This window comes from Phycodurus eques, chromosome 16, assembly GCF_024500275.1.
Source record: "Phycodurus eques isolate BA_2022a chromosome 16, UOR_Pequ_1.1, whole genome shotgun sequence".
Taxonomy (NCBI): domain Eukaryota; kingdom Metazoa; phylum Chordata; class Actinopteri; order Syngnathiformes; family Syngnathidae; genus Phycodurus; species Phycodurus eques.
The window spans coordinates 5,621,899-5,648,718 of NC_084540.1; the positions used below are offsets into that span (position 1 = coordinate 5,621,899).

At 45.1% G+C, this 26,820-nt stretch overlaps 3 protein-coding genes across 9 annotated transcripts in view; 1 reads left to right on the forward strand and 2 right to left on the reverse strand.

Annotated features, from left to right (window-relative positions):
- The window catches only part of wipi1 (WD repeat domain, phosphoinositide interacting 1), a 33,520-nt gene extending 32,175 nt beyond the window's left edge, over positions 1-1,345 (reverse strand). For all 7 annotated transcript variants that reach the window (XR_009770078.1, XR_009770077.1, XM_061700582.1 and 4 more), the window contains exon 1: positions 997-1,345. Coding sequence is in view for 5 of the 7 variants with exons in the window: in XM_061700582.1 (XP_061556566.1) it covers positions 997-1,082 (86 nt within the window). In the remaining 2 variants the exon portion in view is untranslated. The remainder of the gene's footprint in view (positions 1-996) is intronic.
- A 746-nt stretch (positions 1,346-2,091) lies between these two features.
- On the reverse strand, positions 2,092-24,692 carry zgc:86896 (uncharacterized protein LOC415190 homolog). Its single transcript, XM_061700541.1, has 10 exons — positions 24,582-24,692; positions 23,924-24,049; positions 23,032-23,136; positions 21,138-21,360; positions 17,496-17,603; positions 16,524-16,730; positions 16,035-16,110; positions 4,884-5,074; positions 2,846-2,933; positions 2,092-2,282 (listed from the first exon to the last, which is right to left on the reverse strand). Exons 2-10 carry the CDS (start codon positions 23,985-23,987, stop codon positions 2,277-2,279), a joined length of 1,068 nt encoding a protein of 355 aa, XP_061556525.1. The 5' UTR covers positions 23,988-24,049; positions 24,582-24,692; the 3' UTR covers positions 2,092-2,276.
- Positions 24,693-26,141: 1,449 nt separating this feature from the next.
- prkar1aa (protein kinase, cAMP-dependent, regulatory, type I, alpha (tissue specific extinguisher 1) a) overlaps positions 26,142-26,820 on the forward strand; it is a 30,594-nt gene continuing 29,915 nt past the window's right edge. Inside the window, exon 1 of the mRNA XM_061701278.1 lies at positions 26,142-26,229. The gene's annotated coding sequence lies outside the window, so the exon portion shown is untranslated. The remainder of the gene's footprint in view (positions 26,230-26,820) is intronic.

Consider the following 26,820-nt stretch of genomic DNA (forward strand, 5'->3'; position numbering starts at 1 on the left):
ACATGTATCATTAAATGCATTCTAATGCGTAAATAACTCTCTATAACCGCTTCATACAACAGAGTACTGTATGTATGAATGGAGAAGATTTTGGTAGTTACCTATGATTATATTATTGATTAATTCTCCTTTTGTACTGTTTTTGAGACTGTGTGAAAGATGATTTGAAATGAAACATTCATAATTATTGTGGAATTGTTAAGTGTTACATTTGTAGGGTCGTAAATAATAATTACACATGGCAATTTTTTGTTTTTGTTTTGCTCCTAGGACAATTATGAGAATTATCAGTTTTATTGTCCTACGCCAATTATGCGAATGCGTGTTGCACATTTCTACTCAGCACTTTATGGATGAGCAAAGGAAATTCTCAGTGACATCCTTTTCAATATGAGTGAAACTGTTTATACAATTCAAATTTCTCTAGTTGTATCCCTCTAATATTAGATATTGCTACAAAAGTTACACAAAATTTTGTTTGGTAGACTGCCGCCCTTGAGCAAGGAAAGGAGACCTGTACAATTTGTGTAATTCTTTTTCAGCTACAGACAGGACTATGTCCTCACTAGTTACAGAATCTGTAAAGGAGGCATACTTTAAATGTACCAAGGCCCTTTATATGCAGAATCTCATCCCCAAAACGGCTAAAGCGTTATCTTTTTTGAGAGCCCTTTTCGTTGTAAAGGAAGCTTTGCTGAAAGCCCGAAGTGATGCCACTGAGGTAACAACGTTATACGATATACGATAGCAGTTATTTTCTCAGGCTTGAACACTGTACCGCAGCATCATGCAGCCTGTTTTTGTTTTTTAATTTTTTTTGGGGGGGTGGGGGGGGGTGAACACATTTGAGTGCAATAATGCACTAACACAATGGGTTTACAAAAACACGAGTCCACAGGGTTTCCGAATAGCACTTCTTAAAACGGCTGCAATCATTACACTACATGGAGGATGAATTTAAGACGGAAGCCCGGGACAAATTCATCCACTCCTTACGTGGAGTCTTGGTTGAACGAGGCGCATCCAAACGTATCCGGTCCGTCCGGTCCACCAGGCCCACTGGCACCCACTGCAGACTCCATCCCGATTCCCAGCGACCTCCTTCCCTCCCTCCGCCGTGGATTGGAGGCCTGGGAACGGCAGCACCTCTTCGCTCGATGTCGGCGGAAGACGACTCCAACGTGGCAGAAAAGTGGGCCAAAAAGGTTTAAGTGGAAGTTTTCAAGGCAAAGTCGGAGGTTTTCTCCGTTTGAAAAATGTTGAAATTTAGTTTCAGCTCCAATGTTTTGGGAGGACTGCTCTCGGCCCGACAAGAAAATGCAGGGAGGAAAAGAAGCAAAACAAGAACAGCTGACCGCGTGACGTCACGAATCCACCTCTTTGGATTGGTTCGTATCGGCACATGTCGTCACTGGCTTGAATAATGATTGGGCCGACGTGCGACAGTGTGTTTTCATTGGCTAGCTAGTGTGAGAGGGCTTTTATTTTGTCTGTCCGTTCAAGAGATGCGGCTGCCTCTGTCTCTCCACACAGCAAAGACGCTTTCAAGCGTACTGTTTTTTATTATTTTTTTTTGAAACTGACAAATTAGGCTAGGATGCAATTCATACATACTGTCATGCGGTCAAAACGTTGAGAAGTAGTAATCGTAATGTACGTTCCTTGTTTCAAAGTGATAATACCACGGCGGCATGTAGTTCTCGCCTACAGGTTTTGTTGACTACTTATATTGGGAAAGCATCTGCACTCTTCCATACAAATAGCTTACAAATAAAGTTAGGGAAATTTCTTTTCAAATTATACAAGGTACTATCCTGTAAAAATGACCTTAAATTCACAAGACATTTGAGTTGATTGTTCATTTTGTGAAATGTCACCTGAAAATATATATATTCCGCCAATGTCCTTATACTAACAAATTCTGGAAAGATGTATGCCGATTTATTGAGTGATGAAGACATTTAACTTTTGCATGGGCCTCGTTCGAGTGACCTTTAAAGACATATTCTGTAATGACCATACTGTATAATACTGTACTGTGGCAGGAGATGAGGTTACATAGTAAACAGGAAGAGGTTATATGATATCCACTTGTTTGAAAGACATTTTATTGAAAAAGGGACGATGATACAGATCATGACACTGACAGTATTTTCCAAGAATCAAAATCAATTAAATCACTGTCATTGTGGTTATTTGCAGTTATAATCAACAGCAGAGGAGTCTCCCAATATTGATTGGTGGAAGCAGACCCACAACCTGTAGCCTACTTTGTCTCAGTGCTGCAAAACAAAAATTACCATTAGAATCCATCTCATTTGCGAATTGGGTGATAGCAGTAGTCAATAATGTATTGATGTTGTGGCTGACAGTAGCTGCAGACATTCAAATAAAACATATACAGAGCATGGTATTCCTGAAAAATATCGATTCATATAAATCTCAGAATAAATAAGTTAGACAGGGATGCTTGACAGGGGCTTTTTGTCTCTGTACATGGCATCCGTGTTCCTAATAATAACAATACAGTACTGTAATAATAATAATAAAAAAATCCAGGTACCTTTCAGAACCCACTTAATTAATTATAATGCTCAAACATAATTAATGCAAAGCACTGGAAATTTGGATCTTTCTGAATTCATACTGTATACCTACACACTGCTCATCTACAGTACGCACACATTACCGACTGACATCACTCATTTCATCTGTATATTGTGTTGTTTGTAATGAACAAAAAAACAGTCCCAACAGGTTGTGTTCTGTTTGAATGCATAAAAACATTAACATTTATTTATTCTTTATTTTTCAATTAAATGTTGCCACATACGGTATACTTTACCTTAAAATCCCACATTACCATGGCTCCATCCAGTCCCACACTACTGTACTTCTCAACTTTAGCTCTTCCCTTAACAGCACACAACTGCCTGTAGGACACAACAGATGAATGGGGATGTGTATGAGGACATACGTAGACAGGAGACCACAACCGACAAGTAATTGCCACATACACACGTGGATAAAATTGTTGGTACCCCTCTGTTAATGAAAGAAAAACCCACAGTGGTCACAGAAATAACTAGAATCTGACAAAAGTAATCCATCCATCCATCCATTTTCTACCGCTTATCCGGGTCGGGTCGCGGGGGCAGTAGCTTTAGCAGGGACGCCCAGAGTTCCCTCTCCCCAGCCACTTCATCCAGCTCTTCCGGAGGGATCCCGAGGCGTTCCCAGGCCAGCCGAAGGACATAGTCTCTCCAGCGTGTCCTGGGTCGTCCCCGGGGTCTCCTCCCGGTGAGACGTGCCCGGAACACTTCACCAGGGAGGCGTCCGGGCGGCATCCGAATCAGATGCCCCAGCCACCTCATCTGGCTCCTCTCAATGCGGAAGAGCAGCGGCTCTACTCTGAGATCCTCCCGGATGACCGAGCTTCTCACGCTATCTCTAAGGGAGAGCCCGGACACCCATCGGAGGAAACTCATTTCGGCCGCTTGTATCCGGGATCTTGTTCTTTCGGTCACGACCCACAGCTCATGACCATAGGTGAGGGTAGGAACGAAGATCGATCGGTAAATTGAGAGCTTCGCCTTTCGGCTTAGCTCCTTCTTTACCACAACGGACCGATACAAAGTCCGCATCACTTCAGACGCTGCACCGATCCGTCTGTCGATCTCCCGTTCCATTCTTCCCTCACTCGTGAACAAGACCCCAAGATACTTGAACTCCTCCACTTGGGGCAGGATCTCATCCCCGACCTGGAGAGGGCATGCCACCCTTTTCCGACTGAGGACCATGGTCTCAGATTTGGAGGTGCTGATTCTCATCCCAGCCGCTTCACACTCGGCTGCGAACTGCTCCAGTGAGAGTTGGAGCTCACGACTTGATGAAGCCAACAGAACCACATCATCAGCAAAAAGCAGAGATGCAATACTGAGGCCACCAAACCGGACCCCTCTTCGCCTTGGCTGCGCCTAGAAATTCTGTCCATAAAAGTTATGAACAGAATCGGCGACAAAGGGCAGCCTTGGCGGAGTCCAACCCTCACCGGGAACGAGTCCGACTTAACTGCCGGATATGCGGACCAAACTCTGACTCCGGTCGTACAGGGACCGAACAGCCCGTATCAGGGGGTTCGGTACCCCATACTTCTGAAGCACCCTCCACAGGACTCCCCGAGGGACACGGTCGAACGCCTTCTCCAAGTCCACAAAACACATGTAGACTGGTTGGGCGAACTCCCATGCACCCTCGAGGACCCTGATTACAAGTTTGGAGACACCTGTGATGCTAATTAGAAGACACACATTGTTTGAACATGTCCTTATGGTAAAATTATTCTTTTCTCAAGGTAGCCTCATTTTTGTTGAGGCCTGTTTCATTAGGTTTTTTTTAAAAATAATTCTGTTGAACAGTTTCTGTTATTGTGTTTGACTTTTAGACTTTAATAGTGTCTTATTATCACTGCTAATATTGTCATTTTGTACCTTGTACTCTTTGTACTCCTGCTGCAAAACCGATTTCTCTTTAAGGACATAAAGATATTCTGATTCTGATTCACAATTCAAAAGCAATGTCTGGTTTTCAATGGTTAATTTGCAATTTTTTTTTATTCATTATTACTTTTGTTAGATTCAAGTTATTTCTGTGGCCACAGTTTTTTTCTTTCACTAACAGGTTTATCCACATTTGTATATACTGTATGCATATTACGCACATGCAGAAGAACATAAAAATGAAAGAATATATTCGAATGCAGATAAAAAAAAACAATTCATCGTATCCCTCCTTCCATCCATTTTCTGTACTGCTTATGCTCACTTGGGGGTGTTTTTTTTAAACTCAATGTTAGTGAAGTGGGAAACAGCAGTTCTCCTTACGTTATGCTGTTCTGGTGAAGTGTGTCCAACTCGTTGCTGTCATCCTCAGTAGCCCTCTTATCCAGGTTACGGAAGTGCTGCATGGCTGAAATGCCACTCTTGGAAGACTGTTTTGAAATGTCTAGCTTCTTTACAAATGCCAGAGAGCCAGGTCCCTTATAGGTGAACTGGTAGGGACAACAGTCATGACCCTGAGAGACATAAAATGGGTGTTACAAATACCATATCACTACACAGCACTGTATAACAGCAATATGGTGTTAAATCAGCAATTACTGTGTTAATAACATCCATCCATCAATCCATTTTCTGAGCCGCTTCTCCTCACTAGGGTCGCGGGCGTGCTGGAGCCTATCCCAGCTATCATCCGGCAGGAGGCGGGGTACACCCTGAACTGGTTGCCAGCCAATCGCAGGGTACGTCCGCATTAACCGTCCGCGAACAGGATGTGAGACGCTTCTTCAAACAACAAAAGATTAACAAAACGGCAGGCCTAGACCATGTGTCCCCATCCTGCCTCAAAGTCTGCGCGGACCAGCTCGCTCCAGTCTTCAGTCAGATCTTCAATAGATATATGGAACTGTGCGAAGTACCATCCTGTTTCAAACGCTCCACCATCATTCCAGTCCCCAAGAAACCTGCAATCTCGGGTCGAAATGACTACAGGCCTGTCGCCTTGACATCTGTGGCCATGAAGTGCTTTGAACGTCTAATGCTGGACCACCTCAAGAGCATAACAGGCCCCCTGCTGGACCCCCTGCAGTTTGCTTACTGAGCAAACAGGTCTGCGGATGATGCAGTCAACATGGGACTGCACTTCATCCTAGAACACCTCGACACTGCAGGGACCTACGCGAGGATCATGTTCGTGGACGTCTTGGGCTTCTCCAGCTCAGCGTCTCCCCTGCCATCTGCCAGTGGATTTACAGCTTCCTGAAGGGCAGGACACAGCAGGTGAGGTTGGGGGAGGCCACCTCATCCACACGCAGCATCAGCACTGGGGCGACCCAAAGTTGTGTCCTCTCTCTGTTGCTCTTCTCTCTCTACACGAACGACTGCACCTCAACGCCATCGGCTGTCAAATTCCTGAAGTTTGCAGATGACATCACTGTCATCGGCCTCATCAAGGACGGTAAACGAGTCTGCATATCGACAGGAAGTGGAGCGGCTGGGGCTGTGGTGCCGCCGACACGACCTGGAGCTGAACACGCTCAAGACTGTAGAGATGATCGTGGACTTCAGGAGGCACCCTTCGCCACAGCTGCCCCTGACGCTGTCAAGCTGCCTTGTGTCAACCGTCGAGACCTTCAAGTTCCTGGGAATTGCAGTCTCTCAGGACCTGAAGTGGGCAATCAACATCAACTCCGTCCTAAAAAAGGCCCAGCAGAGGATATACTTCCTGCGGCTTCTGAGAAAGCACGGCCTGCCACAGGAGCTGCTGAGGCAGTTCCACACAGGGGTCATCGAACCAGTCCTGTGTTCTTCCATCACAGTCTGGTTTGGTGCTGCTACAAAAAAGGACAAACTCCGACTGCAACGGACAATCAAAACTGCTGAAAGGATTGCCGGTACCCCCCTACCCACCCTTGAGGACTTGCACGCTGCCAGAACTAAGACAAGAGCGTGCTAAATCCTCTTGGACCCTCCATATCCCGGTTACCAGCTCTTCCAGCTCCTTCCCTCAGATAGGCGCTACCGATCAATGCAAACTAGAACTAGCAGACATTCCAACAGCTTCTTCCCTCTTGCAATCAACTTCTTAAACACCTAACCTACAATTTCCATTGCAACATGCTGGCAATTTTTTGTCTTTTTGTCTTGAGTTTGTTGTCACATTTCTGTCAGGCCAATTATATATTACTCATGCACTCACTGTAGTAGTCTCACCACGCTGCACTATTTGCATATCTGTTGTTGACCAATACTGGCCACTCATGTCAGAGTAGCAACTGCTCCATTTGCACACTGACTGAGGAGTATCTGCAACATTTGCAGAATCAACATTGTCCCAGACTATCGTACTACTCGCTTGTAGTCTCGGCGCCCTTTGCACAATGGTCATTGCAGCGGACTATTGCAATATTAGTCATTCGAACTGCTCTAAGTGCTAGAGGACGCTGCATCTTTTTGCACGATTGTCAAAAATAAATAAATAAATAAATGTATCGGGATTACCAGATAACTAGCAACCCTTTATTGCTCAGTGACTGTTTTTCTCAATGTCTTTATGTCTCCAAAGTGTTCTCTGTCAATTGACTGTCTGTTGTCGTACTAGAGCGGCTCCAATTACCGGAGACAAATGTTTTTGGACAAACTTGGCAAATAAAGATGATTCTGATTCTGACATATAAACAAACAAGCATTCGCACTCACATTCACACCTACGGGCAATTTAGAGTGAATTAACCTACCACACATCTTTTTGGGATGTGGGAGGAAACCGGAGTGCCCGGAGAAAATCCACACAGGCACAGGGAGAACATGCAAACTCCACATAGGCAGGGCCGGGGATTGAAACCCGGTCCTCAGAACTGTAAGGGAGATGGTCTAACCAGTCATCCACCGTGCCGCCTGTGTTGATAACATACTTTTTAAAAACAATACTGTACATAATTCTGCCATGTGTAGTGTTCATTGTTCAGTGCTTGTTTGGATGTACAGGCAGTTCAGTGATTTCAAGTTCAGTTCAATTGATTGCTACTTGTTCTCCAGATAACACTGCACCATCAGACTTTACCCGATTAAACCTGAGCAGCATGAACACTGTTACAATTTTCACTGAATTAATGCACTATTGAAGACCATGCACATTTAAATTTATTCCCAAATCTGCAATTTGTGCATATTTAATATCCATCCAGCCATCCATTTTCTTTACCGCTTATCCTCACTATGTCAAGAACGGAACAAAGGACAGGACCCAAAATGCACAACTCCTATTCAGATGGACAGTTTCAAAAAGAGAGGTTTAATAAACGGGCAGAGGTTGGTACACAGGCAGGCAATCCGTAAAGGCAACAGTATCCAAAAAACATGAGGCAAAAATGCAAGGTCAATATTCAGAACATGGTCTAGTCTTACTATGAGTCGGTGACGTGGAAACAAGGAATGCTGGAACGTGAGAACAAGGTACAACGAACTGGCGACCAGAAAGAATGATACACGAGGTTAAATGCATGGGGTAATTAGGGTAAACGAAGCACAGGTGGGGAAGATGTGCTCAGTAGCAGGTGTGTATGAGACAGGGGGAAGACAACAACCAGACCACTCACCCATGACAGTACCCCCCCGCCCCCCTTAACGGCTAGCCTCAGATGGGCCCGGAGCCCCAGGATGCGCAACGTGGAAGTCCCGAATGAGTGAGTCATAAACGATAAATCCATACGGCACCCATAAACGTTCCTCAGGACCGTAGCCCTCCCAGTCCACCAGATATTGAAACCCCCTCCCCCTCCGACGAGACGACAACAGCCACCTCACGGTGAAGGCCCGACATGGCTCCCGTCCACGAAACGGGGGGGAGGAGGGGGGGCCTGGAATGTGGGACCAGAGGGGACTCCTGGGCGGGCTTGAGCAGGCTGACGTGAAATGCAGGGTGCACCCGCATCGACCTTGGGAGCCTAAGCTTCATGGTGACAGGGTTGATGACCTTCGTGATGGGGAAGAGCCCAACGAACCTGAGAGCGAGCTTCCGGGACTCCACCCGGAGTGGAATATGCTTGGTGGAGAGCCAAACCCGCTGACACCACTTTGTAGTTCGGGGCCGCTGTCCTCCTACGGTCAGCTGCGGTCTTGTAGTACAGTCCTTAGCGTAGCAGCAATTGGCGGGCTCCCTCCCAGGTCCTCCTACAGTGTCTCATCAAGGTCAATGCAGATGGAACTGTGGATTCCGGGGCTATGGCAAGAAACAGAGATGGGAGCTAACCATGCACAATGTGAAAAGGCGATAGACCAGTGGATGCAGAGGGGAGAGAACTCGACCCAAACCGGCTTCTGAGTCCAGGATTGTGGCTCCTGTGACGCGAGACATCGGAGCCCAGTCTCCAGGTCCTGGTTCAGCCTCACCGTCCTTTGGTTTTCAGGATGAAACCCAGAAGACACCTATTGTGGCACCTATTAATTTGCAAAACTCCTTCCAAAATCGTGAAACAAATTGGGGTCCTCTATCCGATACTACATTCTTTGGAAAACCATGAAACTTGAATACCTGGTTTATCATCAACTCGGCAGTTTCTTTAGCTGAGGGGAGTTTTGGCAGTGCAATAAAGTGTGCCATCTTAGAGAACCTGTCAACAACTGTGAGAATGGTGGTATTTCCTTTGGAGGCCGGTAATCCTGTCACAAAGTCTACGGAAATGTCTGAGCAAGGACGTTGTGGTATTGGCAAGGGTCGCAATTCCCCAGAAGGACGTTGACGAGAGGGCTTGTTAGCAGCACATACCTGGCATGCATTGATGTAATGGATAACATCTCGTCTAATATTAGGCAACCAAAAGTGCTGTTTGACCACAGTTTTGGCAATGCCTGGGTGACATGCACTCCTGTTAGTATGAGCCCAGTGGATAACTCTTCCCCTTAAGGTCGGGACCACATAAAACATGTTTTCAGGGCAATCTTCAGGGCTGAGAGTATTCTTCAGAGCCTCTTTTACAGCACATTCAATGTCCCAAACAAAAGCAGAAATGAAACATGACTTGGGCAAAACGGTTTTAGGGTCTAACAAAACAGAGCAGACATGAATGACTTGAGTCTCCTCATCCGGGGAGAATATCAAAATATCGTCGAAATATACAAAAACGTACACATTCAACATATCACACAAGACATCATTGACAAAGTTATGGAAAACAGCTGGAGCGTTAGTTAGTCCAAAAGGCATTACCAATTACTCATAATGTCCCGTTGGTGACATACTTGGCAAATAAAGATGATTCTGATTCTGATTCTGATTCTGAAATCTGACACCCTGCACTTGCCTTGTTGTAAGGAGACAAGGTAGCGAGCTGCCTCACGATCTGGTGTGGAATACTGAAAAACTTGCTCCATAGTTTTTACAAAAGAAGCCCAAGAATGACATGCGGCGGAATTGCGGCTCCATTCAGCAGTAGCCCACGCCTCCGCACGACCAGTCAGGTGGGAAATGACAAAAGCGATCTTTGCCCGCTCGGTGGGGAAGGCTATCCTTGCAGCTCAAAGTGGAGTTCGCACTGAGTGATGAACGGCTTAATATTCTCAGAATCTCCAGAGAACCTCTCCGGTCAAGAGAGCTGTGGGCAGACAGCAGTGGATGTGGCATGGTGACTGCTTCACATGGAAACGGTGGTACAGTGGCGGCATCGGGTGGGTGTGTGTTCCGGGTTTTGTCTTCCCCCTGTTTCACACACACCTGTTCCTGTGAGCTTCTTCACCACCTGTGCCTCGTTCACCCCAATTACCCCTTGTATTTAACCTCGTGTCTCATTCCCTCTCGTCGCCAGTTCGTTGTACCTTGTCGTCGCGTTCCAGCATTCCTTGTTTCCACGTCAAAGACTCACAGTAAGACTTGACCCTGTTCCGATTATCGACGTTTTTTGGATACTGTTGCCTTTCTTGGATGCCTGCCTGTGTACCGACCTATGCTTGTCAATTAAACCTCTCTTTTTGGAAACTGTGCATTTGGTTTGGAGTCATGCATTTTTGGGTCCTATCCTCTGTTCCGTTCATGACAGAACAAACTGGCCATAACATGGACCCAGCAGACTCAGACCCGGTGCGCAGAGCCCTTCAAGCGCAGGGTCAACGCCTCTCAAAGCAGGATGAGCAGCTTGCTGCCCTCCGCCTTCATCTCGAGGGACTGTCAAGGCATCAGGACAATATGATGAGAGGTGGCCTCGCAGTTTGAACTTCTTATGAAAATGATTCAAGAGAAGGAACCAGTTGGCACCACACCCGATACCGCCATGGTACCAACATTTCCATGTGAAGCAGTCACCATGCAGCCACCTGCCACCTCCGCTGGTGTCTGCCCACAGCTCTCTCAACCGGAGAGGTTCTCTGGAGATTCTGGGAACATAAAGCCGTTCATCACGCAGTGCGAAGGGAAGGGCGGTGCTTCTACTGCGGTCAGTTGGGTCATTCCGTGATCAACTGTCACGTCAAAGTTGCCGGTAGCAAGGGCACGGGAGAGGTGAGTCTGAATTTCATTAAGGAAGACCAGACATGGGTTCTTCCTAAAGTGACACTATGCTCTCCTGATGAAGAAATTCATACACCTGTATCAATTGACTCTGGTTCTGATGCTAACTTACTTAACTCCCTCCTCGTTAGACGTATGCACCTTAGAACCTTTCAAATAAAACACCACCGCAACACCTATGCTGCAGACGGCAGTTTTATGGGCAAGATCACTCACCGCACCCAAACACTCACATTGACATTTCCTGATTCTCACTCGGAACGCATTAGTTTTCATGATTTTGACGCCATAAATCATGACCTTATCTTAGGGAACCCATGGTTGAAATTACATAACCCCCACATTAACTGGTCCTCTGGGTAGGTTATGTCATGGGGCAGCAATTGCGCCCGGAACTGTTTCAAGCCGCCATGTGATGTTCAGGGCTATGTTTCTCAGGACAATCCACAGACCCCATCTGGGGATCCTGATTTATCTCAAGTGCCCACCTGTTACCAGGATATTAAAGACGTTTTTTTCCAAGTCCAAGGCCAAATCCCTTCCACCCCACAGACCTTATGACTGTGCTGTTGACTTGCTGCCTGGAACCACACCCCCACGAGGGAGGTTGTTCTCTCTTTCAGGGCCGGAACACAAGGCCATGAAGGAGTACGTGGAAGAATCACTTACAGGCGGGATCATTCGCCCATCTACATCCCCTGCGGGAGCAGGATTTTTCTTCGTGGACAAAAAGGACAAGACCCTGCGACCCTGTATCGATTACCGGGGTCTCAACGAGATAACTATAGAAAAACAGGTATCCTCTTCCCCACATCTCCACTGCCTTTGAGTTCCTGGAGGGAGCCAAGATTTTCACCTAACTGGACTAAAGAAATGCGTATCATCTTGTCAGGATAAGGGAGGGGGATGAATGGAAAACAGCATTCAACACACCAACGGGACATTATGAGTATTTGGTAATGCCTTTTGGACTTACTAACGCGCCAGCTGTTTTCCAAAACCTTGTCAATGATGTCCTGCGTGACATGTTGAATGTTTATGTTTTTGTCTATTTGGACGACATTTTGATATTCTCCCCGGATAAGGAGACTCACATTATTAATGTCCGCTCTGTATTGCAGCGGTTACTGCAGAATCAGCTATATGCCAAGGCTGAGAAATGTGAGTTCCACAAGGCGTCCGTTTATTTTCTGGGTTTCGTCCTGGCTCAGGGTGAAGTCAAAATGGACCCTTGCAAAGTCGATGTCGTTATTAATTGGCCTACTCCCACGCCACGCAAAGATGTACAAAGGTTCTTAGGGTTCACAAACCTCTACAGAAAATTCATCAGAAATTTCAGTTCTATAGACTCTCCTTTGCATGATCTTACCTCACCACACAAACCTTTTGTATGGAACCCGCTTTGTCAGGCAGCTTTTCAAAAACTTAAATCGAGCTTTACCTCCGCTCCCATCCTTACTTTGCAGATCTCAAACAGCAGTTTGTGGTAGAAGTCGATGCGTCTGATGCCAGTGCTCTCCCAGAAATCTCTCAAGGATGATAAATTACATCCTTGTGCTTTTCTCTCCAAAAAACTGACCCCAGCTGAAAAAAAATATGACATTGGTGACCGTGAACTGCTGGTAGTCAAGGTGGCTTTGATGGAGTGGAGGTACTGGCTAGAGGGGGCACAGACTCCGTTTTTAGTATGGACAGATCACAAGAACCTTGAGTATATTAAAACTGCTAAAAGATTAAATGCTCGGCAGGCTAGATGGGCTCTGTTCTTCACTAGATTTAATTTCATGTTATCCTACCGACCTGGTTCTAAAAATGGTAAGCCAGATGCTTTGTCACGTATTTTCTGCGAAGAGAATTCTTTGTCCGACCCCAAGACTATTTTGCCCAAGTCATGTTTCATTTCTGCTTTTGTTTGGGACATTGAAACTGCGGTTAAAGGGGCTCTGAAAAACACTCTTAGCCCTGAAGATTGCCCTGAAAACAGGCTTTATGTGGTTCCGACCTTAAGGGGAAGAGTCATCCACTGGGCTCACACGAACCGAACTGTATGTCACCCAGGCATTGCCAAGACTCAATCAGTGGTCAAACAGCGCTTTTGGTGGCCTAATGTTAGGAGGGATGTTATCGATTACGTCAATGCTTGCCAGGTATGTGCTGCTAACAAATCCTCTCGTCAACGTCCTTCTGGGGAGTTGCGACCCCTGCCAATACCACAACGTCGTTGGTCAGATATTTCCGTATACTTTGTGACAGGATTACTGGCCTCTAAAGGTAATACCACCATTCTCACAGTTGTTGACAGGTTCTCTAAAATGGCTCACTTCATTGCACTCCCGAAACTCCCCTCAGCTAAAGATACTGCAGAATTAATGATCAATCAGGTATTCAAATTCCATGGTTTCCCCAAGAATGTGGTGTCTGATAGGGGTCCCCAATTCATTTCGCAATTTTGGAAGGGGTTTTGCAATCTCATCTGGGTTTCACCCTGAAACCAACGGCCAAACTGAGAGGGTGAACCAAGACCTGGAGACTGGGCTCCGATGTCTCGCTTCACAGGAGCCGCGATCCTGGTCTCAGAAACTGGTTTGGGTTGAATTCTCCCACAATTCCCTCCCTTCTGCATCCACTGGTCTATCGCCTTTTCACGTTGTGCATGGTTACCAACCATCACTGTTTCCTGCCATAGCCTCAGAGTCCACAGTTCCAGCGCCATTGACCTTGGTGAGACGCTGCAGGAGGACCTGCGAGCGAGCCCGCCAGATGCTGTTGCGCCAGGCACGGTCCTACAAAGCCGCTACTGACCGTCGGAGGACACCGGCCCCGAACTACAAAGTGGGTCAGCGAGTTTGGCTCTCGACCAAACATATTCCACTCTGGGTGGAGTCCAAGAAGCTCGCACCCAGGTTCGTTGGGCCCTTTCCCATCACAAAGATCATCAACCCTGTCACCGTGAAGCTGAGGCTCCCAAGGTCGATGCGGGTCCACCCTGCTTTTCACGTCAGCCTACTCAAGCCAGCCAAGGAGTCCCATCTGGTCCCGCCTTTCAGGCCCCCTCCGCCCACCCGGTTTGTGGATGGGAGCCCTGTCTTCTCTGTGAAGCGGATGATTCGCTCATTCGGGACTTCCACGTTGCACATCCAGGGGCCCCGGGGCCGTCTGGGGCCGGCCGTAAAGGGGGGAGGGGGGGAGTGGTACTGTCATGGGTGTGTATTCCGGGTTTTGTCTTCCCCTTGTTTCACACACACCTGCTCCTGTGAGCATCTTCACCACCTGTGCCTCGTTCACCCTAATTACCCCTTGTATTTAACCTCGTGTCTCATTCCCTCTCATCGCCAGTTCGTTGTACCTTGTCGTCGTGTTCCAGCATTCCTTGTTTCCACGTCACAGACTCACAGTAAGACTTGACCCTGTTCCGATTATCGACCTCGCCTCTTTGCCTCATGTTTTTGGAAACTGTTGCCTTTCTTGGATTGCCTGCCTGTGTACCGACCTATGCCTGTCTATTAAACCTCTCTTTTTGGAAACTGTCCATTTGGTTTGGAGTCGTGCATTTTTGGGTCCTATCCTCTGTTCCCTTCATGACAGTGTCAGCTGGTTCATTCTTCTGAACCATAGTCATTAGAACTTCAAACTGTGAGGCCACCTGTCTCATCATACTGTCCTGATGTTCTGACAGTCCCTTTAGATGAAGGTGGAGGGCAGCAAGCTGCTCATCCTCCTTTGAGATGCGTTGACCCTGCGCTTGAAGGGCACCGGGTCTGAGTCTGCTGGGTCCATGTTATGGCAAGTTTGTTTTGTCATGAATGGAACAAAGGACAGGACCCAAAATGCACGACTCCAATTCAGATGGACAGTTTCAAAAAGAGAGGTTTAATAAACGGGCAGAAGTCGGTACACAGGCAGCCAATCCGTAAAGGCAACAGTATCCAAAAAACGTGAGGCAAAAAGGCAAGGTCAATTATCAGAACAGGGTCTAGTCTTACTACGAGTCGGTGACGTGGAAACAAGGAATGCTGGAACGTGACAACAAGGTACAACGAACTGGGGACCAGAAAACATGAGACACAAGGTTAAATGCGTGGGGTAATTTGGGTAAATGAGGCACAGGTGGGGAAGATGCTCTCAGAAGCAGGTGTGTACGAGACAGGGGGAAGACAACAACCAGAACACACACCCATGACACACTAGGGTTGCGGGCTGCTGGAGCCTATCCCAGCTATCTTTGGGCGGGAGGCGGGGTACACCCTGAACCGTTCGCCAGCCAATCGCAGGGCACATAGAAAGAAACAATCATTCGCACTCACATTCACACATACGGGCAATTTAAAGTCTTCAATCAACCTACCACGCATGTTTTTGGGATGTGGGAGGAAACCGGAGTGGCCGGAGAAAACCCACCCAGGCACGGGAAGAACATGAAAACTCCACACAGGCTGGGATTTGAACCCCGGTCCTCAGAACTGTGAGGCAGTCGGCCATCGTGCCGCCCATATTTAATAAATGTATTTATTTTATAAATGCTGTATGTATACTGACAACCAACAACAAAACATGTCTTGTGTGCTACCACTCGACCTCTGAAACACAGACTCATTAACCCTCTTCCAATCCCAACTCAAAACAACTATTTTGGACAGCCTATTCACTTTAACTTGTCCCATATCATTTGCCATTTTCATTTATGTTTTATGTTCTGTTATTTTTATTGTATTGCTTGATTTCATTTAACTGTGTTTGCATGGTGACCTTCGGTTCCCTAAAAGGTGCCTATAAATAATTTATTATTATTATTATTATTATTATTATTATTGGTATTAAATGAGATATATTTATATTTTTTTTCCATAATTAATTTCTTCACATTTAAAAAAAAAAAAGAAAACGCAACCCCCCACCCACATACACACATGCGCACATGCACAAACACACACACACACACACACAAACAAATGCACGCGTGATAGGTCAATAATTACCGCGGCAACGATCTCAGTGGGGTTGACATATAGGACACTCAGCAGTGGAAGACTGTCAATGGTCAGCTGTGTTGCCCTGGACAAGCAAAGTGACCAACAAATACATCACGAGACATACACGTTATCTTCATATTTTTGTATATTCTTCTTTGTATTTCTAACCCTAATGAAAATAATAATAATAATAATTCATCGATCTTCCATACTGCTTATCCTCACTAGTTGTCACGGCCGTGCTGGAGCCCATCCCAAATCAAATTCTACTAATGGCCCCATAAAGGCTTTGGGCTAGCGCTGATGTACATTATGTATGCATATCCATCGCGCATATCCATTTCTATGTTAGTGAACAGGTTTATAATTTCTTACTTTAAAGACATTACTTCCATCACTTGTCCGACCGTAGAATAGCATAGATTTCTTGTGGAGCTACAAGAAAACAATTCCTTCATGTATAGATCCTGTGTCTCTTTTCTCAGTAATACTTACTCCTTTCCCCGGGTAGCATCAGCTACTGTGATGCTGCTGTTGTGGGCCACCCAGGCCAGTTGGTCTCCACTGGGGGAGAAGGAGACACTGTGCACCCAGCCTCCACAGTCCTTATTCTCTAACATCACCTCCCCAAAAGGCATTTTGGCCCCCCAAGCAGTGGGTCCAGGCTTGTCCTCGATGTCCTTTATGTAGGCTGAAAAAATCCTAAAAATTCAAAGCAGAGAGTTTTGAGTTAAATTAAATTTTAATTTGGGGAATTGGAAATGTTGAATGTTGTCTTAAGATATTTTAATTAAAAGAAAGATCACTACATTTTACTGTATGTATGTACAGTATGTGCCTGTATGTATGTATGATAAGTTTATGTTAAGTTCCTTTGGAATGGTGCAAAAGATTCCGTCCTCAAAAGTAATCAATCTAACAAAATATGAATCATTTTGGGCTCAATATGGAAATATCTAGACCATGCTGTCCTACATTTTGAATTTTAAGCCACAATAAGGATATCCACGCTCAAAATACTACACGATGATAATACATGCACTGAATAATACTTATATCTGGTTGATGTTTTGTAATTAGTGCCAAGTAATTATATATTTTATCATTTCACGACTGATTTATTATTTCAGTTGGGCATATACAGTGGAACCTCAATTGAACGGAGCCCAATTTAACAGACTTTGGATTTAACAGACAATAGTGCCCAGTTGTAACTCAAAATCACCCCTTTCATGCACCAATGAGGTAAGTCTAGAATAACATTAAAACTTTTCAAACATTTTAAACCCTTTTTACATATTTATTTACAATAAATTTTGTCCTGTACTGGTGTTTTTAGGCCACAAAAAAAGCGCTTCGACAATCGGATTTAACGGCCAAGCCCTCCCCCCTGTTAGTCCGTTAAACGAGGTTCCACTTCGGCACTTCTCTCCTGCACAATTTCATTTGGGATGAAAGATACTGTACCTGCAGTGGAGGTCCGCAGACCCAGCTGCCAGAAGAATGTTATTAGGATGCCAAGCCAGGCTCAGAATGGTGGAGCGAATGGGCTTTTTGATGTGCTTACTCAGCCACCTGTTGGTGGTAATGGAAAGAATGCTTTGTCAGTGTATTTATAAAAAGTATTATTCAACATTTTGTGCATGATGTCTGTGTTTGACCAGTGATTGAGTGAGAGCAGCTGGAGAAGGCATGGCTCATGTGTAACAATTGATTAAACAAACAGTTATTACCATATGGACCAAGAAGCAGTCTAAAAATGTGCACTGCATCAAAGTGATATCTGGCAATTGGGCATCTGTTTACAGACTGCTGTGTCGTGATCAGTGGCATGCAAAGGGGGGTTAAAAGTGACGGTGGCCCTGGGCATCCCTGGGATGGGGGGGGGGGGGGATTCAAACGGGCTTTGGCGGGCATGGATCGAACCCCCTCCCCCATCCCTCCATTGTCGAATTGTTTTCGGAGGGATAAAACTTTGATCAACACCCTCCAAACCCCCGTCTACGATTTGATTTCATCCTTTCATCGCTTCGCAACACTTTCAATGCCACTAGTTGTGATGATGTGCCACAGCTGTAAAACTTTGTTTGGCAGCAGTTTGATCAATACAATAATTGTCAGGATCAGTGTGGCCTTCCTGACACGCCTTCCCATGAGGGAGCAGAGTCTGAGTTCTCTGAGGCGGGCTCTCCTATCTCTGGGGTTGAGGTCACCGAGGTGGTTAAAAAGCTCCTCGGTGGCAAGGCCCCGGGGGTGGATGAGATTCGCCCGGAGTTCCTCAAGGCAGACTGGGGTGGTGGTCCCCCTTTTTAAGAAGGGGGACCGGAGGGTGTGTTCCAACTACAGGGGGATCACACTCCTCAGCCTCCCTGGTAAGGTCTATTCAGGGATGCTGGAGAGGAGGGTCCGTCAGGAAGTTGAATCTCAGATTCAGGAGGAGCAGTGTGGTTTTCGTCCTGGCCGTGGAACAGTGGACCAGCTCTACACCCTTGGCAGGGTCCTCGAGGGTGCATGGGAGTTCGCCCAACCAGTCTACATGAGTTTTGTGGACTTAGAGAAGGCGTTCGACCGTGTCCCTCGGGGAGTCCTGTGGGGGGTGCTTCGGGAGTATGGGGTACCGAACCCCCTGATACGGGCTGTTCGGTCCCTGTACGACCGGAGTCAGAGTTTGGTCCGCATATTCGGCAGTAAGTCGGACTCGTTTCCGGTGAGTGTTGGACTCTGCCAAGGCTGCCCTTTGTCACCGATTCTGTTCATAACTTTTATGGACAGAAGTTCTAGGCGCAGCCGAGGCATAGAGGGGGTCCGGTTTGGTGGCCTCAGTATTGCATCTCTGCTTTTTGGCGCCGTCATGCTTCCCGGCTTCCACATTCATCGAGCGGACCACGACATGGAATCATCGGGGAAAACAAAGGGCGGCGGGATATGCCTCTATATCAACGAAAAATGGTGTGCGGACGTCACGGTGCTCAGCACATACTGGAGCCCGCATTTGGAGTCGCTGTCTTTGAACTGTAAACCATTCTACTCGTCACGTGAGTTTGCATCATTCATACTGGCTGGAATCTACACGAACGGCGCACTGCTAACGCTCGCCGAACAAGTCAACGAAATTAAAAAAAAACATCCGGACTCACCCCTCATTATTCTCGTGGACTTTAACAAAGCTAAACTCAACCACAAACTCCCTAAATACAAGCAGCACATCGACTGTCCTACCAGGGAAAATAAAACTTTAGACCACTGCTACACTACGGTAAAAAACGCATACCGTGCTATACCTCGTGCATCCCTGGGTTCGTCTGATCACTGCTTAATTCACTTAATACAGACGTACAGGCAAGAACTTAAATGCGCGAAGCCTACAGTGAAAACAGCGAAAAAGTGGACCAATGAAGCCAACATGGAACTTCAAAGCTGTGCACCTCAGCGAACCCGACTGTCAAACTCCTGAAGTTTGCAGATGACACCACTGTCATCGGCCTCATCAAGGACGGTGACAAGTCTGCATATCGACAGGAAGCGGAGTGGCTGGAGCTGTGGTGCAGCCGACATAACCTGGAGCTGAACACGCTCAAGACTGTAGAGATGATCGTGGACTTCAGGAGGCATCCTTCGCCACAGCTGCCCCTCACGTTGTCCAGCTGCCTTGTGTCAACCGTTGAGACCTTCAAGTTCCTGGGAATTAGAATCTCTCAGGACCTGAAGAGGGCGATCAACATCAACTCCGTCCTCAAAAAGGCCCAGCAGAGGATGTACTTCCTGCGGCTTATGAGAAAGCACGGCCTGCCACCGGAGCTGCTGAGACAGTTCTACACAGCGGTCATCGAATCAGTCCCGTGTTCTTCCATCACAGTCTGGTTTGGTGCTGCTACAAAAAAGTACAAACTCCGACTGCAACGGACAATCAAAACTGCTGAAAGGATTGTCGGTACCCCCCTACCCACCATTGAGGACTTGCACGCTGCCAGAACGAAGACAAGGGCGTGCAAAATCCTCTCGGACCCTCCGCACCCCGGTCACCAGCTCTTCCAGCTCCTTCCCTCAGGTAGGCACTACCGATCAATGCAAACTAGAACTAGTAGACATTCCAACAGTTTCTTCCCTCTTGCGATCAACTTCTAAAACACCTAACCTATAATTCCATTACAACAAGCTGGCAATTTTTTTACTTGAGTTCGTTGTCACATTTCTGTGACAACGTGCACTCACTGTAGTTGTCGTGCACTCACTCTCGCGCACTCACTGTAGTTGTCTCGCCATGCTGCACTATTTGCATATACTGGCCACTCATGCCAGAGTAGCATCTGCTCCATTTGCACACTGATTGAGGAGTATCTGTAACATTTGCACAACCAACATTGTCCCAGATTATCGCACTACTCGTCACTTTAAACTGCATACACTCCTTGAAGTCTCAGCACCCTTTGCACAATGGTCATTGCACCGGACTCTTGCAATATTCGTCATTCGAACTGCTCTAAGTGCTAGAGGACTCTGCATCTTTTTGCACAATTGTTTTTTGTCAATGTCTTTATATCTGCAAAGTGTTCTGTAAATTGACTGTCTGTTGTACTAGAGCGGCTCCAACTACCGGAGACAAATTCCTTGTGTGTTTTGGACATACTTGGCAAATAAAGATGATTCTGATTCTGATTAGAGATAGGGTGAGAAGCTCGGTCATCCGGGAGGATCTCAGAGTAGAGCCGCTGCTCCTTCACATTGAGAGTAGCCAGATGAGGTGGCTGGGGCATCTGATTCGGATGCCTCCCGGACGCCTCCCCGGTGAGGTGTTCCGGGCACGTCCCACCGGGAGGAGACCCCGGGGACGACCCAGGACACGCTGGAGAGACTACGTCCTTCGGCTGGCCTAGGAACGCCTCGGGATCCCCCCGGAAGAGCTGGATGAAGTGGCTGGGAAGAGGGAAGTCTGGCGTCCCTGCTAAAGCTACTGCCCCTCGGATAAGCGGTAGAAAATGGATGGACAGTGTGGCCTTCTATTGAACGTAAGTGGTACATGTAACATCTTGTTAGTGCAAAAGTAGTCTGGCACTGTTTTGAAACCACAAAGTATCATTTGTTCTTTTTTTTTTTCCATTTTACTTTTACCAATCATTTTCCTTCTCAAAATAGCAGACGGAGATGAGTCGAGCTCCACTGCCCAGGGCAAACTTGTTTTCCAGAGGCGACCACTTTACACAGGTGGCTGCACGGTTGATTCGTACGAGGACCAGAGTGGGCTTCCACGAGCCATCCTTTAGAGTCCACACGTAGGCATTGCGGTCAGAAGCACAGGTGACGATGCGATTAGACTCAGGGCCCCAGTCAATTCCTGTGAACATGATAATGAGGTTCCATGAAAAAGGAAGTATTAATGATACAAAGCTCTTTCTTTGAGTGCATGTCCTACTGTAGAGATATTTTCCTTTATGCTTACTTTATAATTCAAATGTTACATTCGTTGTATTGCTTCAGATCACTGAGATTGTTGTTGATTATACACTGCAGTTGCTGTGTTTACTGACGAGGCTTAATCTGTTATTATTGACAGGTTTAATCTGTTATTATTGACAAGTTGACTGACTGTTGACTGTCAGTTGGGTAGATATTGAAGATTCCCACCAAAATGTTAGCTGCGAAACAAACATCCCAAGATGCCTTATGAGATAGTCTTCAAATAGTTTTGTATATCTCTATGTCTCTAAAGAATATAGCATGGTTGTGTAAAGAGTGTATAAGTGTTATCATTGTATAAAGACAGTCTATGCATATTAATGTTTCATCCAAGCTAAAGAAACAAAGTCAATGAATTGCTCGTAAAAGCACTGGACACAACTTTGTACAGTAAAATACCACAGGCGGTGTAATCTTAAATTCTCAAGCATGGCAATGGCACACTAGTCTCTTTCTTTTACACCTCTGGAATCCCACCTCGAAAACCAAAAATTCTTAAAGAACCAAGGGCATTTGCTTTTTTCCAGTATGTGTTTCAGTCCATGAGACATTTTTTTGGAACAGCCTCCTGGTCCCAATAAGGGAAAGCCTTGTTTTTTGTTACATTTGTATCTAATACACTATTGTTAACATGTTTCTTGTTTTTTTTAAATTATTATTATTTGGGGACTACAGATGGAAATTAGCCCTGTGCAAAATCTGACACTTTTACTTTAATCATGTAACTGTGCTTGATATATTTTATTAAAGTGCACTGTCCCATCCAAATAATACAAACAAATAATAAAAACAAAAAGAATGGATTAAATTTGAAACATGATATTTTTGGCCGGTGGCGTGGTGGTTAGCGCATCTGCCTCACAATTGTGAGGTTCTGAGTTTCCTTTGTTGTGTTTGCATATTTTCCCTGTGCTTGTGTGGGCTTTCTCTGATTACACCAGCTTTCTCCTACATTCACAAACCATTCATGTCAGGTTATTTGAAGACTCTAAATTGCCAATAGGTGTGAATGGGAATGGTTGTTTGTCTATATGTGCCCTGTAATTAACTGGCGGCCAGTCCAGGATCCAAAGTCAGCTGGAATAGGCTTCAGCTCACCCAAGACTCAAATGAGGAGATGCTATATATACAGTAGCTGTGGAAAATCATTGGATGGATAATATCATGGCTTTGTTTCATTCTTGTGCAGCACAAGTGCATTTTTACAACTACAGTATTAATTTACTTTCTTATTCCAAACCAGTGTACCATCCAAAATGGTTTAATGGAGGTGGTATTTTATGGTACAATTACTACACATTACTGCTGTATGTCAATCAAGAGTGCAGACATCAATGCTGGACATGTGTAGGGTGTGGTAATGTATGCTATACGGTATTGTGCATCAGTTTTTGGCACGTGTCACGTCCTTTCCACAAAAAACATGCAATGCACTTGGGGGAGGTAATAAATGACAAATACAAGACAAGAACAAGAGATTGTTAAACGTGCATTTGAAAGAAAAGCCACCCTTCCCCCGGGCACTCTCAACTAATACAAGCTGTTATACCTGTGATACGTCCACTGTGCTCAGTAAGCTCATGGATCTTGATCCAGTCTCTGCCTTTATTTTCATAAATGTTTACCACATTGTTGTTGGGGCTCACTGCAATCTCTGTATAGAAGCAAATATTCACAACATTTTTGGATTGAATGGATTTTTAAATGTATTTATGGCAGGCGTACATCATTTCATGCAGCAAAGCAAGATGAATTATCCTCTCATATACTCTCTATATATTATATTATATATTATATTGTATATTATATATATATATTGTATATACTCTTACCTGGCAACCCAATGGGATAATGTATGTTTTATATTACATACCTATTACAGTATATTTCACATAATCTCTTTGCAAAATGATGGTTTGCTCATCTTGAATCAAGTAGGTATTTCTTCTCTCTTATGAGCAATCTCATGTATAATTGAAACTATCTATCTATCTACAACTAATAGCTGAGCAGAATTTGAATAACTGTCATTTTATATCAAATATAGACAATACAAGTGCTGTATTGGGAGTGGTGTAGTCTGTTATCTGGTGTCTTTTGTCACTGTAAAGCATGATGATAAGTGTGCAATACAGGACACAACAACGCACTCAGCAGTGCTCCACAGTATCTGCAGCTGTGTTTCCATCAGTGAACCTCTTTAGTCCATTTGCTTTTTTGCAAATCAGATTCCTTGTGGTTCCACTGGCAGCATTAATACAATTACGGGATAGAGAAAATGCATCTTCAAGGTTCAGCGTATACAGTATGTGGGACCGCCAGGGTTTTAAGTTTTGCATACATACAATACACTATCACAATTTTACATGTCCAACAGGATTTACTTTACGTATTAGTCCAATGGAAAGTACACCCAAAGTGGTTGACAGTGTTTCACCTACGTGTCCTGTCTTTATTCCAGGTGTGGCAAGAAAGTGGCTCCAGACCAAAACTGTAGCGTGACATGTCTGAACAGAGATGGGAGACACTTTTGGAATGTAACTGGCAGCCCAGATGGTCTCCTGAGACTGAGATCAGGGAGGAGCACAGGGAGACACTTTGTTGTGAAAGAGACAAGACAGCAATAACAGCCACTAAACAGCCACTAAATCTTTTAACACTCTTACTGGGCACCACAGCTTAATGCCACTTATTCTGGTGTACATGCAGACATTTTGTGCTTTATGGGCAGACTTGCCTGTCTTCTCTTGAGAATAATTGTTTGAGAAAATAATACACACCTTATGAGGAGTGGTTCATACTGTACAAGCAGGAGTTTACTTTCCCTTTGCTATTAAAAAAACCTCATCCTTACAAGAACAAGAAAACTTGGATTGTTTGTAATATCTCCCCTTCTATTCATGGTCAAAATGGTACTTTACATGGTGTATTCATTTTCAGCCTTTCTCAACCAGGTAGAGGCAGCAATAATAATAGTGACAAGCACGAGGCAGACTACACAGCTAAATGATTTTTTGTTTTTTGTGTGGCATCTTTATGGATTAAATAGCAGAAAATAAAGGAGCTGAGTAGATGTGATTAATCAATGCAATGACTTACCTTTGTGTAGTTCAGATGAGTAATGCCGTAGTTAGGAGCTATATGTTCGTGGACTCTGGGCAGTCGACACGAATGGAGCTGTGCAGTCGGACTACAAGGAAGTGGTTGTGTTATTACTGGAGGGAGTGAAAGAAAAATGGGTGTGTCTGAGTGTAGGTGTTGAGTTAGCCTCTCATATAGACCGAACATACAGTACACTCCTACAGCTGGTGTAGCCATCATTTCAGAGGTTTGTGTGTGTGTGTGTGTGTGTGTGTGTCTGTGTGTGTAGGGGGGACAATGTTAATTAACTAGTAGATGATTGTCTTTCCATGTGATATTTATTCTACTTGTTCATAATACACACCATCCATCCAATCTTACTTTGGGCGAGAGGAGGGGTACACCGTTGACTGGTCGCCCGCCAATTACAAGGCAAATAAAGAACAAAATAAAAATAAACAGTCACAGTCACATTCACATCTGTGGACAATTTAGCTAACTTAATTTAACTAACAAATATTTGAAACATCGAACGTCAGAACTATGAGGCAGATGTGATAACCAGTAGTTGTTCTCCCCTAAATAATCTTCCCAGTGATCCATTTTTGATCCATTTCCAGTTAACCTGATTTGGGTAGTGTGTAGGCGGCGCGGTGGCTGGGATGGGCTCCAGCACTCCGGCGACCCATGTGAGGAGAAGCGGCTCAGAAAATGGATGGAAGGGATGGATGGGTAGTGTGTAAGCTGTAGCCTATCCCAGCTGACTTTTGGCGAGAGGCGACGTACCCGGACCTTACAGCTTCGACTAGTGTTGTAACACTCGAGACCGGTCTTGGTCACGAGACCACATTTTGCTTCAGTCTCACACTGGTCAGGATTCAGACTTGCTTCAGTCTCACACTGGCCAGGATTCAGACCGGATTTTCCATCGAGACCAGCACTGATCTGCTACTCTTCAACTTCAATTCCTGAGTCAAAGCCAAACCTCAGAACTGCGAGTCAGACGTGCCAAGAACTCGTGCCACCAAAATAAACACCAAAATAGAATAATTTAATATAAATTATTTATTAAACAAGTCACTGATGGTCTAGTGGTGCATTCACCTGACTTGGGTGCAGGCAGTGTGGGTTCAGTTCCCGCTCAGTGATGGTGTGAATGTGAGTGGGTGTGGTTGGCCATGTCTATATGTGCCATGTGACTGACTGGCGACCAGTTCAGGGTGTGAAGGGTAGCTGTGATAGCACCCTTCCAGCACCCCGTGACCCCGAACAGGACAAGCAGTACTGAGAATGGATGGATGATTTATTATATTTTAATCCTCAGAAACAAAAATATGTTTGTACATATCTGGTGTGAAAATATGTATTGAATATATAATGCAGTGTTTTAATATGCTTGATCAGAGTTTCATGGATTTCAGTATCCCGCTTGGAAGAGTGACAGCACAAAAGTTCCAACATTCACTTTATTGAAGTATCCGTTTTCATCAGATGGTCCACGGCGGCTTGAACGTTCAGTAACGGAGCGCATCACACTGAAAGTGCACAAACGTCGTGCAGTACTTTTGAAAACAGGAAGTTAGCGTGAAACTGTGCTAGCGGAAGTAGTTCTCTACAACTGCGGGCCGAAAAGAAAACAAACAGGCAACGCCACGATCGGGACTTGGTAAGGACTTTTTCGACAAGTTTGTATTCTTAGCTGCAACGTGTATATGTTTTTGAATGAACGAACTGAATATTGAAGATGTTTGCAGTTATCATTTTCTATCGTTTTGGGCGTTTGCGTGTGTGTTTTAAAAGTTAGCCGTGTTTGCAAAAATTAAAATTGACAATGTCAATTACGAATTACTTTCAGACTTGCTACATTCTCTTTTCATTATTAGCCCATGGACTAGCTTTTCATTCCCAGCAAACGGAGAGAGTTTTCCACTGCTAATAAACTTTATTGTACGCATAACGTTAGCTTGAGGAAAGCGACACTACAGTCACCGTAAGCGATTACCTATGTCGTTACTCTTAAATTAGCAAGTTATTTCACCACTTCGCGTCGTCTTCGTTAAATTGAAGAGGTGTTCGTGTATTTAACACATATACAATTAATAAAGAAGTAGTAAATTCAACCAAAAGCTGTTTATAGTATGCAACGACAGTAATCTTGAATTGTATTGCATTTATTATTATGATTATTAAATACTACATTTTCAGCACTGTTATTGGCAAGTGAAAGAGGAAAGATGTTATAATGACCATAGGACAA

Coding starts and splice junctions, on each gene's coding strand:
- zgc:86896 (XM_061700541.1), bottom strand. CDS start 23,987: ATGTCACGCTACAGTTTTGGTCTGGAGCCACTTTCTTGCCACACCTGG. Junction 23,137..23,923: donor CTGGAATAAAGACAGGACAC/GTAGGTGAAACA, acceptor GCTTCTATACAG/AGATTGCAGTGAGCCCCAAC. Junction 5,075..16,034: donor CCACTGAGATCGTTGCCGCG/GTAATTATTGAC, acceptor TATGTCTCTCAG/GGTCATGACTGTTGTCCCTA.